Raw genomic sequence first — 17,130 nt, forward strand, 5'->3', positions numbered from 1 at the left:
GAATTCACTCAGGTAATCCATGATTTCTTTAGTTGCATGAGAAGCACCAGAGAAACTAAATGAATTTGCAGGTGGAACAACAGCTTGGAACTTCACTACTCAGCCTTGTTCTTTTTGTTGATATTCTTCCCAATTCAGATTTAACAATTAAATTTTATTTTTTGAGTACCTATTGTTTGCTCTTATTGTAGTGCAGGTTTATTGAGTAAATATTTTAAGGTAGAATGTGTGATTGTGTACACATTTGAGTGTAAAGAAACTGCTTTCAGTGAGAGATTTCAGACTTATCATCTGTATGCAGTAAGCAGTATGATGGAGAAATCTTAGTTAGGTCACACTATATTCTTTGTAGATAACCTCAGGCACTCTATGAACATCTCTGGAGAGTTAGAGCAAAATTGTAATGATCACAAATATGCATTTATTCTTGCCTGTCATAATAAAAAGCAGAAGATAAAATTTTAATTAAATTCATTATCTTACTTTGAAATTTCAGATTTCAAAAGAAAATGAGGAATTAATCATCAGAAACCACAGCTAATTCAGTCAATACTAATTTGAACCTGAAATGTAGTCTCAAAAGGAATTCAGTTGGTTCTTTGAATGAATAACTTCTGATGTCTATATTAGAAATGGCCTGAGGATATAGCCAAAGCTTCAGTTTTAGTTTTTCTCAAACACATAGTATTTAACTGGCCTTGAGTGGTTGTGTGGGACATTAAGGACTTTGCAGTATTTGACGTTGCTGAGACAGCACTTCCTCAAAGCCCTCTTTAGTACGTGTGAAGGAAGAATCAACCTCCATCCAAATTAAACTTCTCTCTGCACGCCTCTGCTTCTTGAGATAGGCTTGAGATGGACTGCTTGGAGCCATTACATTTGGAATATGCAGCTGCCGAATAATAGTATCAGGAGAAAAGCTCTGTCATCTTAAGTATAGACAGTAGGCTCCTGTCATTTAGATAATTTTCAGATGTCAGAGAAGGCCATTTTAAAATACCCAAGCATCTAGTGGATTTCTATAAAACTGTCTTGTACCATTTTTTTTTAACCTCTGCTGTATGATAGCAATTTTAAAAAACAAACAATGTATTTAGGGCTGGTGACCAGTTTTACAAGCTTTTGTTAAATAAGCCAAATGTCATGTGTCACATGAAGTATTTATAGAGAAAAATTTCCTTGAAATTTCAACCTTTTCTGGAACATTCGATGAAAATTCCTATCCTTTGGATGATGTGTGAGAAGCAACCGGAAGTGTCATACTGTGAAAAGAGAAAAGTCAAAAAGAGAAGAGCGAATATTGTATATTAACCCATATCTGTGGAATCTAGAAAAATGGTATAGATGATCCCATTTGCAAAGCAGAAATAGAGACGCAGAGGTAGAGAACAAACGTATGGATGCCAAGGAGGGAGTGGGGTGAAGGAGGAGATTGGGATTGACACATGAACACTATTGATACCACTGTTTAAAATAGGTTACTAATGAGAACATACTGTATAGCAGAGGGAACTCTGCTGAGTGCACTGTGGTGACCGGAATGGGAAGAAAATCCACACAGGAGGGGATTTATGTATTCTTGTGCCTGATTCATTTTGGTGCTCAATAAAAACTGACATAGCATTGTAAAGTAACTATGCTCCAATAAAAAATAATTTAAAAAAAGAGAAGGTTAAAAGCCCACCTTAGAACAAAATAACATCTAACCAAACCCAGAGTGGCTGCTAAGCCTGTGGAGCTTTTCTGTCCCACCTCTGGGTCTCAATGTTCTCATCTCTTAAATGGAATGACCCCTAGTTGCCTTAAGTCTCAATTCTGTACCGTGTTAGAACATTTTATCTCAGTGTTTGAAAGAGTGGTTATAGTAGACATATGTAGCCAACCTCTTGCAAAGAGTTGACTGAGATTAAAACAAGCATATTTTCACATATTTACGTTGTAATTCTTCAGATTGCTTTCCTTTTTATGAGGACACAGAACACAGTATAATAAGTCAGGTGGCAGACTCACTATATTCCCAAAGTTGTTCCAAGTGCTTCCTGTTAGGACCTTTGATTATTGTTAGATATTTTAAATTCTGGGCTTCCCTGGTAGTTCAGACAGTAAAGAATCTGCCTGCAGTGCAGGAGACCTGGGTTTGGTCCCTGGGTTGGGAAGATCCCCTGGAAAAGAGAATGGCACCCACTCCAGTATTCTTGTCTGGAGAATCCCATGGACAGAGGAGCCCGGCGGGCTACAGTCCCTGGGTTGCAGAGTCAGACATGACTAAGCGACTAAGATTTTAAAGTCTGGTGCAAATCTGTTGTGGTGCTGAAGTGTTCTGAGTTCTCAGGGTTAAGGATGCCTTATCACCGGCATTGACAGAGCCTCCCTTTCTTATTTCATATACAGTGGAGATCCGTGTCATTCTTATCCTAAACTGAAACAAATGAGCAGCAGGCAGACTGACCTCTGAAAGTGAGCCAAAGGCATAAATCTTTACTATGCTTGTTCTAGGGAGTTCTCTGTATTGCTTCTTTGTGTTCTGTCCTTCTGAACATCAAGAATTTGCTAGTTTCAGTGACTTCAGTGATTTAGAATTATTTCTTACCTTATTATTTGCTTAAAGTGGTGCTTCTCAAGCTTGAATATGCATTAGAATCATCTGTGCTATGGTGTGAATTCTAATTTAGTAGATCTAGGGTCTGGCTTAAGGTTCTGCGTTTCTCACAAGCTTCTGGGTGATGCAGATACTGCAGATCCAGGAATCACATTTTGAGTGGAAAAGCCTTCAAATAATGTTGCTTTGTGGTTATGTTCGATCCATCTGTCTTCTATTTCATGTCTGTGATGCTTCCTCCTGTTAAAGGAATCGTAGCTAACTAATTCAATACTGAGCCCCCGAAGCCGGACTTCTGATCAAAGTGGAGCCCTGACACCTCGCATCTTTATTCCTCTCATGACAAAGCATCACCTCACCAAATTTAATATTAGTGGTAAAACCATACTGATGGCCTGGGGAATTCAATTGTCCTCTGACGCAATTGGTTAATTGGTTTTCCTGGGCAGAATCATTGCTCTGATAGGCCTTATCCTCTGTCTGTTGAGGACCCTCATGAGAAGACAGGATTTTGACCTTAAATATATGCTTGATTTTGTTTTTTAGGTAAAATATTTGCCAAATTATGCCATTTTTTCCCAAAGAAAAATTTTTCCCTGAAATCATATTTTTAATTCTGCAATTACTTTTGAAAGATGAAACATAAGCATAAATCCCTGTTACTGAGAATATGGTCCTGGTTGAACAAATGTGAATGTAATTCTCTTGCAGTAATGGTAGCCTTCAAAGTACTTGACATTTCCCATGAGGGGAAAGGAGGTGAGAAGGCAGAGATAAATTCCATCTGGTTCGTATTCCTTCTTTCACCTCTTCTTGTCCCCAGATAGCATTTGGCTGATCCTTGGAAGTTCAGCCGATCCATGTACACATTGCAAATTGTGGATGTTTAGAAGGTTTTAAAGTGATTTAGCATCCTGAACTATATCTGCTTTATCAGAATGAAGTCCTGGCTCCAGAAGGGTTTGCAACACTAACATGAAGTGAGCAGTTTAGAAGCTTGGTTACTGAAAGGCTATTTGTTGTTGTTCAGTCACTAAGTCGTGTCTGACTCTTTGCCACCCCATGGACTGTAGCCCGCCATGGGATTTCCCAGGCAAGAATACTGGAGTGGGTTGCCATTTCCTTCTCCAGGGAGACTTCCAGAGTCGAGGATCGAACCCACATCTACTTCGCTGGCAGATTCTTTACCACTGAGCCACTTGGGAAGCCCATGAATGATTATACCGTCAAAATAATACGTGCATGTCAGTCACTCAGTTGTGTCCAACTCTTTGCGACCCCATGGACTCTAGCCTGCCAGGATCCTCTGTCCATCAGATTCTCCAGGCAGGAATACTGGAGTGGGTAACCATTTCCTTCTCCAGGACGGAACCCATGTCTCCTGCATTGCAAACATGTTCTTTACCACTAGCACCACCTAGACTGCGCTCCATCAACAGAACAGAAATTTGCTGTTCTAGTTTTCTTTTTTTTTTTTGAGATGGATGGAAAATAATAATTCATTTGACACATCACATCAAAGCACTGTTTGTAAACCTAAATGAAAGTTGCAGGTATATAGTGTCATCAAGCCTCCAAATACTCTCCTTCTGGACTTCAGCCTGAACAGGCCAAGAAGCATCTTTAACCAGAGGTTCACTTAGAGACAAAGAACAGCCCATAGGATGACGTCTCACACCCCTGTCATCCTGGATACATCCTAAACCACAAGAGCCTCTTGTCAAGTATCCTGACCCGTTATTTCATTCCCATTTTGCCATGAGCTTAGTTGGCTATGACTCAATCTTCCTCGGATCCTCTCACTTTTGAAAATTACATAAGGTCTTTGGAGAATTTTTTTTTTCTATGAAAAATAGTCCCACTTGCTTTCTACCTTTTGAGAAAATATTTTCTCTTTGTCGTCATGGGGACCTGCTTTTCTGCAGTTTTCTGCTACCTTGCTGCCTGTTGTAATGGAGACCGGCCACATACACAGAGCCTGGAGGCAGGGCTACTGTTCTCCAGGTGTCATGAGAGGCCTCCTAAGCTGTTATGCCTGGCTCTGCCACACCTCCACCCCCGTTGATCCTGCTCATTGGCCAAACTGTGGTTCTCTTTACACTTTTCTACCAGACACAGGTCTTCTCTTGGCCCACGCGTTCTCTTGGGCCATTGCAATGACCATGGGAATAACCCCACCTAGCATCCTTCCTGGCACCGTTTCGTTGTCTTATGGACTCTAGTGACCACGAATACCACCCTGTTTTGTCTACCCATTTATCCCATAAAAGTTCCCTGGACTTATCACTTAGGACTAAATTCTTCTCTCAGCTTCCAATATGTCCCATCTTTCCCCTTAATGACTTCCCAGTCCAGCCTAGAAACCTGTCAGCCACGTTAGTATTACATCCTTGGCTTCACCCTTCTCTCACTGCCTCTGTAGATGGAACCCCAGCACTATGTCAACTGAACTGTCCTTCTTCGCCAGGCTGATAAGCCCTGCTGGAGAAAGTCACACCTAGTTAGACGGAGGTCTCCATAAACCTGTGTCTCCAGGCTCAGATGGACCCATACAACTGTCCCACCGGCTTGTTCCTCGCTTGGAAAGACTAGCACAAGATCATCACTCTTCTCAAAGCTCTGCGTTCCTCCTATTTCCTCTCAACACATTAACATAATTTAGTTAAATCCATGAATATTTATGACATACCAAAGTCACAAAGAAAAATATAGTAGATGTTTTATACCTGTTACCCAGTTTTGTTTTTTACATGAGAGCTTTCTTTTTTTTTTTTTAAATTTTCTTGGCTGTGCCACATGCCATGCAGGATCTTAGTTCCTTGACCAGGGATCGAACCTGTGCCCCCTACATTGTAAACCTGGTCTTAACCACTGGCCCACCAGGCAAGTCCTTACCCAGTTTAGTAAATCAAGCTTTCTCAGTAGAGTTGAAGACCCCTTCGATCCCCCTCCTGATCACATCTCACACACCCTTCCTCCCAAATATCGTAACAATTCTGCTTTTAGTGTTTACTGTGCATTTCTCCATGATTATACTTATGATGTGTATGGACCCCTGTGCAATACAGAACTGGAATATTGTATGTTTAAAATTTTTCTATAAGTGCCATTGTCTTTCTTTCTCCCTCTCTGTCTGTCTTAGGGTCCTCTTCATGCTTTCTCTTTTCTCCATGCTTTGTGAAGTTAATCAGTGTTGATACTTGAAATGAAAATTCATCCTATATAGGAGGAATCGACCACATTATAGTTTTCTAGTTTCTTATTGACGGGCCTATTTCAATATTTGTTATTAGAAGTTGATTCATTGTAAACATCCTTTGAATTGTCTTCTGGTATGCATTTGTTTAAATTTTTCTCAAATGTATGCTTCGAAGTAGCATTGCTTTTCACCTTTACTAGTGTTACCAAATTATCTTCCGTTATGATTGGGCATCTTCAGTACATGAAAGTTTCTGTTGCTCCAAATCCTCATTGATATTTGAGGTTTTGAGACTTTGAAATTGTTACTTCTTGATGGTTATGGAATTTTAGTCTGCCTTACCATGATAACTAGTAAAGTTCAAAATCAATATGTTTCTTGGAAATTTGTGTTTAATATTTTTGAGTCACTTATTTACATGTTTTGCTAGTTTTTTCTGTTGGGTTTGTTTTTCTGACATTCTTAAACTCTTCTGGAAACTAAATCTTTATTGGTTATCTTAATTGCACACATAATTTCCTTTTTCTACTTGTTTTAGGCTTTATTTCCTCCTTTTCTATTTGTAAGGGAAAATTAAGATCTCTGATTTGATATCTACTTTTTTATAAGCATTTAATACTCTAAATTTCCCTTCAAACATATTTTGATATGTACTGTAGTTATTTCATTCTGATTCTAATGAGTGTGAGTGTGTATTATATACACACACTTGTTTTTATTGCAATTCTCTTCAATTTGTTAAGGTTTGTTTTATGATCTAGGATATAATATTAGTGAATATTCCATGTATACTTTGAAATAAATACATATATTCTGTCGCTGTTGAATTCATTGTATTATAAATGTTAATTAGGTCAAGTTGTTGGCAGTGTTATTAATCCTATATCCTCACTGATTTATGTTTACTTTTTCTATCTGTTACTGAGAGAGGGATGTTGACATCTCCAAGCATATCGTTGTAGATTTGTCTGTTTCTCCTTTAGTTAACTTTTTGCTTCATGTATTATGAAGCTGTTAGGCACATGTGTGCAATGTCCCTTTTGATATTCCTTGATGTGAAATCTATTTTAATTATAATAATATAGTCACTCCAGTTTTCTTTTGATAAATATTTGCATGGTTTACATTTTTTGATCCTTTTACTTTAACCTGTGTATGTCATTCTATTTAAAATAACTCTGAAGCATATATTTCATGTTTCAGTTCAGTTGCTCAGTCGTGTCTGACTCTTTGTGACCCCATGGACTGCAGCACGCCAAGCCTCCCTATCCATCACCAACTCCCAGCGCTTACTCAAACTCATGTTCATTGAGCTGGTGATGCCATCCAACCATCTCATCCTCTGTTGTCCCCTTCTCCTCCCACCCTCAATCCTTCCCAGCATCAGGGTCTTTTCAAATGAGTCAGCTCTTCTCATCAGGTGGCCAAAGTATTGGAGTTTCAGCTTCAGCATCTGTCCTTCCAATGAGTATTCAGGACTGATTTCCTTTAGGATGGACTGGTTGGATCTCCTTGCAGTCCAAGGGACTCTTAGGAGTCTTCTACAACACCACAGTTCAAAAGCATCAGTTCTTTAGCGCTCAACTTTCTTTATAGTCCCAACTCTCACATCCATACATGAATACTAGAAAAGTATATAAATTTCATATTTATATGAAGCATAAATATAACTATGAAGGGCTTCCCGAGTAGCTCAGCTTGTAAAGAATCTGACTGCAATGCAGGAGACCCAGGTTTGATCCGTGGGTTGGGAAGATCCCCTGGAGGAAGGCATGCAACCAACTCCAGCATACTTGTCTGGAGAATCCCCACAGACAGAGGAGCCTGCTGTGTTACAGTCCGTGGGGTCATAAAGAGTCGGACACAGCTGAGCAACTAAGCATAAAACAGCATGAAGCATATAGTCAGGACTTCCTTTTTTATCAAACCTGATAGTCTCACTCTTTTTTTTTTTTTTTTAGTCTCACTCTTTTAATTGAAGTATCTGTGTCTGTGTGTGTGGATTGTTTGCATTTAATGTAATTATTGGTGTGGTTGGATTAAGAGCAAACATTCTACTTTTATATATTTTAGTGATATAATTGTATACTATCATTTTAGCATGAAAATGAAAGTGAAAGTCACTCGGTCGTGTCCACCTCTTTGCAACCCCATGGACTGTAGCCCACCAGGCTTCTCGGTCCATGGGGATTCTCCCGGCAAGAATACTGGAGTAGGTAGCCATCCCCTTCTCCAGGGGATCTTCCCAACCCAGGGATCGAATGCTGGTCTCCTCCATTGCAGGCAGATTCTTTACCATCTGAGTGATCAAAGAAGCCTATAATTTTAGTGTAAAAGCAATAATGACTCCCGTATCTTCACTCTCATCATCTTGCTACTGATGTTATTTTTTACATATGCTAGAAGCATATAGTACATTGCTACTCATTGTGCTTGAGACCAGTGTTTGGTAGATACTAGTCTGCAGGCCAAACAAATTCTGAATTCCAATTATTTTTGCAAATAAAATATTAGTGTCACATGGCCAGGCCTACCTGTTCATGTATTTTCAGTATTTGCTTTCACACTGTAGCATCAGAGTTGAGGAAGATTATGACAACCTCTGCTTTGGGAAATTATCTTTTATAATTACTCAAAGTAAGAAAAGATGAAATGAACATTTATTTTCCTTTATACCATTTATAGTGCTCTTCATTTCTTTTGCAGATCCAGATATTTCTCTGTTATGTCATGCTTGAATAACTTCCTTTAGTATTTCTTGCTGTGCGGGTCTGCTTGTAATGAATTTGTCACTTTTTATTTGTCTGGGCAAAAGTCTTTGTCTCTGTGAATTTGTACAGGTTATTTTTACTTTGTATAGAATTTTGGTCTGATAGTTTTTCTTCTTTCAGAACTTTAAATATGTCACTTACATAGTTCCTAAGCAGCCTCAAGTACTTTTGATAGGATTGTAAATTGGTAGCTACTATGGCAAACTATCGGAGAAGGCAATGGCAACCCACTGCAGTACTCTTGCCTGGAAAATCCCATGGACGGAGGAGCCTGGTAGGCTGCAGTCCATGGGGTCGCTAGGAATTGGACACAACTGAACAACTTCACTTTCACTTTTCACTTTCATGCATTGGAGAAGGAAATGGCAACCCACTCCAGTATTCTTGCCTGGAGAATCCCAGCGATGGGGGAGCCTGGTGGGCTGCCGTCTATGGGGTTGCACAGAGTCGGACACGACTGAAGCAACTTAGCAGTAGTAGCAGCAAGCAGTCCAAAATGTTTTCTTTTTTCTGTCATTCTATATGTACTTTGCATTTTTTGCTCTGGTTACCTTAAAATTTTTTTCCTTAACTTTGGTTTTTAGTAGTTTGAACATGATACATATACAAGTTTTTTTTTTTTTTATTTGCTTGTTTGATTATTGGGGTGTGTGTGTATGTGACTATTCTACTTGGTGCTTTCTGCACTTCCTAGATCAGGGTTCTGATGTCTTTAAATATTTTTGTCTTTTACATTCCTAGCATTTCCATTTGATTCTTTCCAATACTTTCTGCTAAAAATATCCATCTGGTCATGCAGGTTGTCTACCTTTTCCATTACAGTTTTTAGTGTATTCTCTTTCTGCTAACTCCAACTTCCTCATCATATGAGTCTGGTTTTCTTGATCGCTTATTTGCTTTTCTCCTGACTGTGTTTTTATTGTTGTTGTCTTGAGCTCTTGGGTCTTATGGATAGGGCTTTCTCAGCGATTCTGTCCATCTCTTAGAAATAGAGGATCTGTAATGAAACAATCCCAGGAAATTTTCCTCCCCCATCTCTTGTTTCCATCCCCTAATCGCAATGAGTTTTCACCTGTGCCCTGATGGCAACAGTGTTGGCCATTTTTGTTCTGGAGAGAGGCAGGTCCAAGTGATGTGCTATGTTTTTACTGCTATTCGCCTCCCACAGTCCTGCATTACCAAGGATGCTTTCTTCATATCCTATTCTGCTTCCAGTCTTTCTCATGAGCATCTGGTGAGGTTCATGAAGAAAAAAGTCTGTTGGTGGATACAAACTGCCTTTGAGTTTGTGGCTCTCAGAAGCTGTATATGCTCATGGTAACCTACCCTGACCTTTAGTAAGTCATTAAATATTTTGATTGAATTTCCATTTAAAACTTGTTTGGAGCCTGACATCCCTTCCTCTAGTGAAAGACAGCTCTGCTCTCTGGAGGAATTTATCTTTGCTAAGAGCTCAGGATGGTTGGTTGCTCTGAGACCTCAGCTTTCTGCTTACTTAAGGAAAAGTTAGGATTTTATATACTATTCAGCTTTTTCTTGAGTTTCTGGTAGGAGTAATAATCTTTCCATTCTTGTAAACAGAAACTGAAAACTTCTGTGTTCCAAACGTATTTTCCCAGTATATAAATTATCTCACACTTTATATGGTATCATTTGCTTACAGAATATATTTCTTCTAATGTAGTCAAATTTATTAACATTTTTCTTTATGAACTGTGCTTTTGAGGTGAAGTTGAGACAACTTTACTTACCCAGAGTTCACAAATATGTCCTTTTCTTGAAAGAAAAAAAAAAAAGCTGAAGCCATGGAGTGACTATCCTTAAGTTTCTCTCCCTTACGTGTCAGATCATAGCTAATTTTCTATTTACCCCTCCTTTCATTACAGCACATAATAGCGTCCAGAGTTTCCTTGCCCCATCAATCATTTCCTTTCTCCTTAATATTTAATTCCTCTTTATTCTTTTGGTTATGTCCTCTCAGTATTTAAGTATGCACACGTGTCCCCATTCTTTAAAAACAGTGAAGTTATCTTTTAACCAAGTGGCGTTGTTTATCTGAGAAACAATGATGTTGTTACCCTTAGTCACTCCTCTCTGCTCTCCCCACCACTGCTGGTCCCTTTCCCGGGTGACATCTCTTCTTGCTCTCTGAAATAGTTTTGTGCCTTAAGGTTGAATCCTCTGTCATTCTTCTTCTCACTGCATGTCCTTGCTTTCTGTAACTTCATGCATCCCTTTGACTTCAACCATTCGTCAGCAATAATTGACCAAAAATATATTTTAAGAGCCTTAATACCTCTCCCATGATCTAGACCCATATGTTCAATTGCTTTCTGAATATCCTAAGGCATCTCAGAAGCAACATGTTTAAAATCAAACTCATCATCTTTGACTGCAATTCCTTCTTCAAGTTCCCCACAAATGAACGAGTTCCTTTCTAAGAGCATGTTTGTAAGTCCAACAAAGTTAGCCTAGGTACCCAACTAATACAATCAGCTGTAACACAATCGGCTATATAGTGCTATACTGTGATAGGTTTATAATACTTTTCACACATAATACATAGAAAACAAACACACACGAAAAAGAAAACATTTTCAATCTTACAGTACGTTTCCTTGAAAAGTACACTGGTATCGCACAACGGCTGGCATACTGCAGCTGACATGGAGTGAACAGGCACAAAGAGTCACTGCGTGGAGGAGGGAGAGGAGGTGGGAGATGGGTGACCTGAAGGGTCATCAACAATGGGAAATAGAGGACAAGCTGCAGTTTCATTCCCATCTGATGCTGATGGAATGCACGTGTGCATCTTTGCCATTTCGCAACTTGAAGGTTCACATGTAGGGGACTTACTGTATTCTGCTGCTGCTGCTAAGTCATTTCAGTCATGTCCGACTCTGTGTGACCCCATAGATGGAAGCCCACCAGGCTCCCCTGTCCCTGGGATTTTCCAGGCAAGAACACTGGAGTGGGTTGCCATTTCCTTCTCCAATGTGTGAAAGTGAAAAGTGAAAGTGAAATTGCTCAGTCGCCGACTCTTTGCGACCCCATGTACTGCAGCCTACCAGGCTCCTCTGTCATGGGATTTTCTAGGCAAGAGTACTGGAGTGGGGAGACATTGCCTTCTCCATACTGTATTCTACAGATAGCTTAATAGTCCAGACTATAATGGGTCCCATGTGAAATTTCTGTCTTCCTTTATCTCGACTCTGATATCACATCTAATTCCATCACCAAGTCTAGGTAATTCTATTTAGTAATTGACTTGAATCCAGATTCTAATTGGTTTGGATCCAATTTTCTTTTCTAGTTATCTACGTCTATGTTGGCATGAGTTCTTTTTATTATTTTATTTTTCTAGAATATTAGAATTGCCTTCAAACAGGTTGATCTCCTTACTGAGTTGTCACATTCTAGTATATTTTCCACTTTGACTTTCAATAAACTTTTTAAAGGGGCTTCCATTGTGGCTCAGTGGTAAAGAACCCACCTACCAATGCTGGAGGTGCAGATTTGATCCTTGGGTTGGGAAGATGCCCGAGAGAAGGAAATGGCAACTCACTCCACTATTCTTGCCTGGGAAATCCCATGGACAGAGAAGCCTGGCAGGCTACAGTCTATAAGGTCGCAAAAGAGTGGGACAGGACTTAGCTACTAAAAAACAGCAACAAAAGCTTTCTAAAAATCAAATATAACTGTGTTATTCTGCTTAAGGTATATTTAATGTGATTTATTTCTGCTTTAAGAATTGTTTAGTCTCTGGCTGTTTTAAACTTTTGTGTGGTATGTAAAAACCTCAGTCTATTTTTATGCATGATCTCCAAACCAAAAAGTTTCCAAACAGACACAGAAAAGGAACTACTGTACCTAACCATAACCCTAGGTAAAGGCTATATTTATCAGCTGGAAATGCTTGGTTTTTACTTTGCTAGTACTGTAGCTGATTCCTTCTGAGGTCTGTGCCTTGCTAAAAACTATCAATCCTGAAATTTGTCCTCAAATGCAGCAAAAATAGAAAGAAAATGAGTAGAATCATAAGAAGTTGTCAAATAATCTTTGTTTCAGAGGTCTGGCTCCATTCTCTCTAACATTGAGTTCATTTTTCAGTTTTGAATGGGCATGCTTAAAATGGGACTGTGTTAGTGGGTCTTTGGCCACCTCATGCGACGAGTTGATTCATTGGAAAAGACTCTGATGCTGGGAAAGGTTGGGGAGGGGAGGAGAAGGGGACGACAGAGAATGAGATGGCTGGATGGCATCACCAACTCTGTGGACATGAGTTTGAGTGAACTCCAGGAGTTGGTGATAGACAGGGAGGCCTGGCGTGCTGTGATTCATGGGGTCGCCGAGAGTCGGACACAACTGAGCGACTGAACTGAACTGAACTGAACTGTGGGCATCTTAGTTTAGTCGTCTCTGCTCACCCTCAAATTATACAAGTGCACGCAACCCAAACATAGAATTGACATTTGTTAATTATTTACATTTGGTGTACTGGGTTGTTATTTTGCTAGGATTCATCCATATTGCCTTATTTAGATCTCCTTTACAATTTTTAAAATGACTGATCAGGATTAGGGATTGAGTCTTTGATCAAAGTGTGTAGTAAAGTTAACAAAATCCATGTATCTGAGTCCCACATACTTCGCGCTCTTCCACAGATGTTAATGCTAATGCATTCCACTAATGCTAATGCATTTGTCATAGGTTCTTGAAAGAATGTGTACAATAAATATGTGCCTTTCCTTATTAAGAAGATATCTAAATTTAAATAATCCAACAAGAAAATATTACCTTAATTTAAAATATAATTTTCTACCCATATGTTACCCCTCCCCCAATTCCCTCTCACACTGGAAACTACTAATTTGTTTTCTGTATCTGTGCGTTTGCTTCTTTTTCTTTTTAATTATTATATTCACTAGTTGGTTTTATTTTTTAGACTTCAATTCAGTTCAGTTCAGTCGCTCAGTCCTGTCTGACTCTTTACGACCCCATGAATCACAAGCATGCCAGGCCTCCCTGTCCATCACCAACTCCCAGAGTTCACTCAAACTCTTAACATTCAAGTAATGTCATACAGTATTTGTTTTCTTCTGTCTGACGTTTCACTTCGCATAGTGTCCTCCAAGGTCATCCATGTTGTTTCAAACGGCAAAATTATATATATGTGTGTGTGTATATATATATATATTTCCACAGTGGCTGCACCAATTTACATTCCTACAAACAGTGTATGAGGGTTCCCTTTTCTCCACATCCTCTCCAACGTTTGTTTGTGTTCTTTTTGATGGCAGCCATTCTGACTGGCATGAGGTGACAGGTCACTGTGGTTTTGATTTGCATTTCCTTAATGATCAGTGGCGCTTGGCATAGTTTCATGTGCCTATTGGCACATCTGCATCTCCTCTTTGGAAAAGGTGTTTATTCAGATCTCTGTCCATTTTTTAATTGGATTGTTTGTTTCTTGATGTTGAGTTGTACGAGCTGTTTATATATTTTGGATACTAACCCCTTATCCGTCATATTGTTTGCAAATGTTTTCTCACATTCAGTAGGCTGTCTTTTCATCCTGTTGATGGTTTCCTTTAAGTTCAATTAGGTTCCATTTACTTTTGCTTTTGTTTCCAATATCGGGGTAGGGGATTAAGGGATACAAGCTATTATATATAAAATAACCTACAAGGATATATAGTACCTCACAGGGAATATAATAGCCAATATTTTATAGTAACTATAGATGCATATAACCTTAAACATTGTGAATCACTATGTCGTATGCCTGTAATTTATGTAATATTGTACACCAACTATAACTCAATTAAAAAAATAAATTATCAAATTAATGGATTTGGTCTTATTGATAATACTATAGCCTTTTATCCCAGCAAGTATTCTTAGTTATATCCTTAAAAGCCAATGTGTATTTATCTACAACCTTATTGTGATATGTTCTAAAGATTCAAGATGCTCTCTGGATTTAATTTTTGCCAGATGACATTTAAACACTAGAGCTGAATTATAAATGAAGTTGCTTTGTTAAAAATAACAAAGAGTGAGTTTGTGAACTTGTGAAGTTGGAAACTAAATCAGTATTCTAAACCAAACTATTGCTGCTATCTCATTAAATAGCTTTGGGTAGACGTTTAAAGATTTTTATACATTTTAATTCAGGTGGTAACTTGAATTAAAACAACATTGATTTTTTTCCCCCTAATTCATTCTTGGTCATGTATAACATACTAAAAATCAAAATGAATTTAATACTATTTGAATCTGTCTGTGTAACAGGGTATTAAATATTTGGAAGCTTTCTTTCCCCATGCTAATTTTCATCGTTTTGCTGTTCCTTTCATTTACCCTGGAACTTTAGCTTTTTAGAATTATTATTCATTCTTTTCACCATATATCCCAATCATTAAACAATTAAACTTTGATCAGGCAGAGAAGCAAGAAACTATATATAATGATGAAGTTGGAACTTCCCTGAACAACCCGTTAGCTCATCTTGGAAGAAGAGTATTGTGCCAAATGATCTTAATGTGCTCATGAATAGTGTTGTAACAAAAGTGGGTGGAGAGATAAGCATGAAGGGCAGTTCTAATGGAAGGAATGATAGTAAGATATACCTTGGCTGAACATGCTAATGTTTTGTCAAGATGCTATCTGCTCTTGCTGCTAAATTATGTACATATTAAGTTAGCAGCTCCTATAGCTATGTGCTATTTTACAAAATGAATTACAAGAGAAAGAGTGTGCCTCTCAGGATTTAGAAGTATCTCATATGACAGTAAAATGATTACACAGAGAATACCCACTTAACCCGGGGTTTATGATACATTAACTGTGTGGATAGATTCTGAAAATAAAAGTGGGAGAGGCGGGAAGGAAGTTCATGTGAAGGTAGCTGTAGGCTCTACCTACCTTGAGTTTTTAGCTTTATACTGAACTCGGAAGTAACTGAGGCTTTTGCTGTTGCTGTTTCCTAAATGCAGAATTTCAGAGTGGGAATATCAGGACTTTAGCTGAAAATACGCCTATATTAAACCAGGAATCTTTGGCCGTGGCTTTTGGGCACAAACATTGGGAAGATTTAAGGAACTGTGAAGATTGATCATGGAAATCAAAGAGGAAGGAGCATCAGAAGAAGGCCAGAACTTTCTGCCTACCTCCCAGGCAAATGACACCGGGGACTTTCAGTTCACAAGTGAGTATAAATGCACCCCCAAATTAAATAACTTTGTTCCTTTGCACTATTATTTCAGTGTTCTAAGTCCCTGATATGTCTCTCCTCTTTTATCCTGGGTGAGGTAGATGATAGTCTATGAAATGGTTCAATATCAAATAGAACCATTGTTCTTGAATGTGTATTAACAGTATATAGTTTCTTTTTCTGTTAAAGATTTTGATCTTTATTTGAAGGTCATTGGAAAACAAAGGCAGTACTTGAATTTTGAAAAAATCACTCTGGATGTTGATGGAGTCCTGATTGTGGATGCACAGAGAGGGTCCGAGACACCATTTAGGAGGCTATTGTTGCACACTTTCTGCTGAACATATTTGTATTCTCATGTGGAATTATTTTTTGAAACCTAGAAATTTTCCCTTTGAAACCAAAGACATTTCAGTTGAAAACTTTAGGGCACAATGATTACACTAGCTGCTTAGCGGTTGCTGCCATACCTAAGTCACATCAATAGAGCAAGCAAGCTTGGCTAATTGGCCAGGATTAGCATTTGAACCATGAGCGTTGGTTTTTGTGCTGCTCAAGTAATGAAAATCATTGGAAGAAGTATGTTTTCTCTCATGTTTAACATTCTAGAGTTTGGGTTAGATTGTTTACCATAAATTTTTTTATAATTTATTTATTTTAATTGGAGGCTAATTACTTTACAATATTGTAGTGGTTTTGCCATACATTGACATGAATCAGCCATGTGTTTTATTTTATTCAAAAAATTCTTATCCAGTTATTTAGCCCTGGCAAACATATGCCTAACCTCTCATTTCATTTACATTATAAAAATAATCTTGAGAAAATGATACTGGGTTGGATGAGTTTATTTGAGTAATTTGATTGTCAGAGCTTACAGCAGAATTGTTAATAGCCTTTAAAAAAAAAACTACGGTATTTGAAATTAATAAAAACCTACCTAATAATTGTCTATCTAACCCCTCTTAGAAAGTCTAAAATTGTTAAATGTCAGTAGGAAATAAAAGTAAACATAAATGCAAAAAATATGAGCTCTGTACTTAAAAAACAGATGGTTTTTATACAAAGAGATGGTTCTAATAGTTGTCCACTGAAAAAATAATGCACAACATAAGAGTTATGAGTTATATTTTATTGGGGCAAAATGAAAACTATAGCCCGGGAGACAGCATTTCAGATAGCTCTTAGAAACTTCTCCAAAGTAGGGGGAAAGGTCAGTGTACATGTGGTTTTGGTGAAAGAGGAGTACATGCAATCAAGCACATATTTCTGCAGAAGGTTTTTGCTATTCTCGTGAAGGTCACTGCTAGTTATGAGGAGCAGATGTCACCATGAAGGGTTTTAT

General features: G+C 38.3%; 1 protein-coding gene across 3 annotated transcripts in view; it reads left to right on the plus strand.

Annotated features, from left to right (window-relative positions):
* The window catches only part of INPP4B (inositol polyphosphate-4-phosphatase type II B), an 894,316-nt gene that overhangs the window by 428,215 nt on the left and 448,971 nt on the right, over window positions 1-17,130 (plus strand). For all 3 annotated transcript variants that reach the window (XM_088828009.1, XM_055404679.2, XM_055404683.2), the window contains one exon: window positions 15,568-15,779. In XM_088828009.1, the coding sequence (XP_088684135.1) occupies window positions 15,689-15,779 (91 nt within the window). In that variant the 5' untranslated portion in view covers window positions 15,568-15,688. The remainder of the gene's footprint in view (window positions 1-15,567; window positions 15,780-17,130) is intronic.

The sequence above is a fragment of the Moschus berezovskii genome, chromosome 19, assembly GCF_049115385.1.
Source record: "Moschus berezovskii isolate FMDL1 chromosome 19, NW_MosBer_1.0, whole genome shotgun sequence".
Lineage (NCBI taxonomy): Eukaryota > Metazoa > Chordata > Mammalia > Artiodactyla > Moschidae > Moschus > Moschus berezovskii.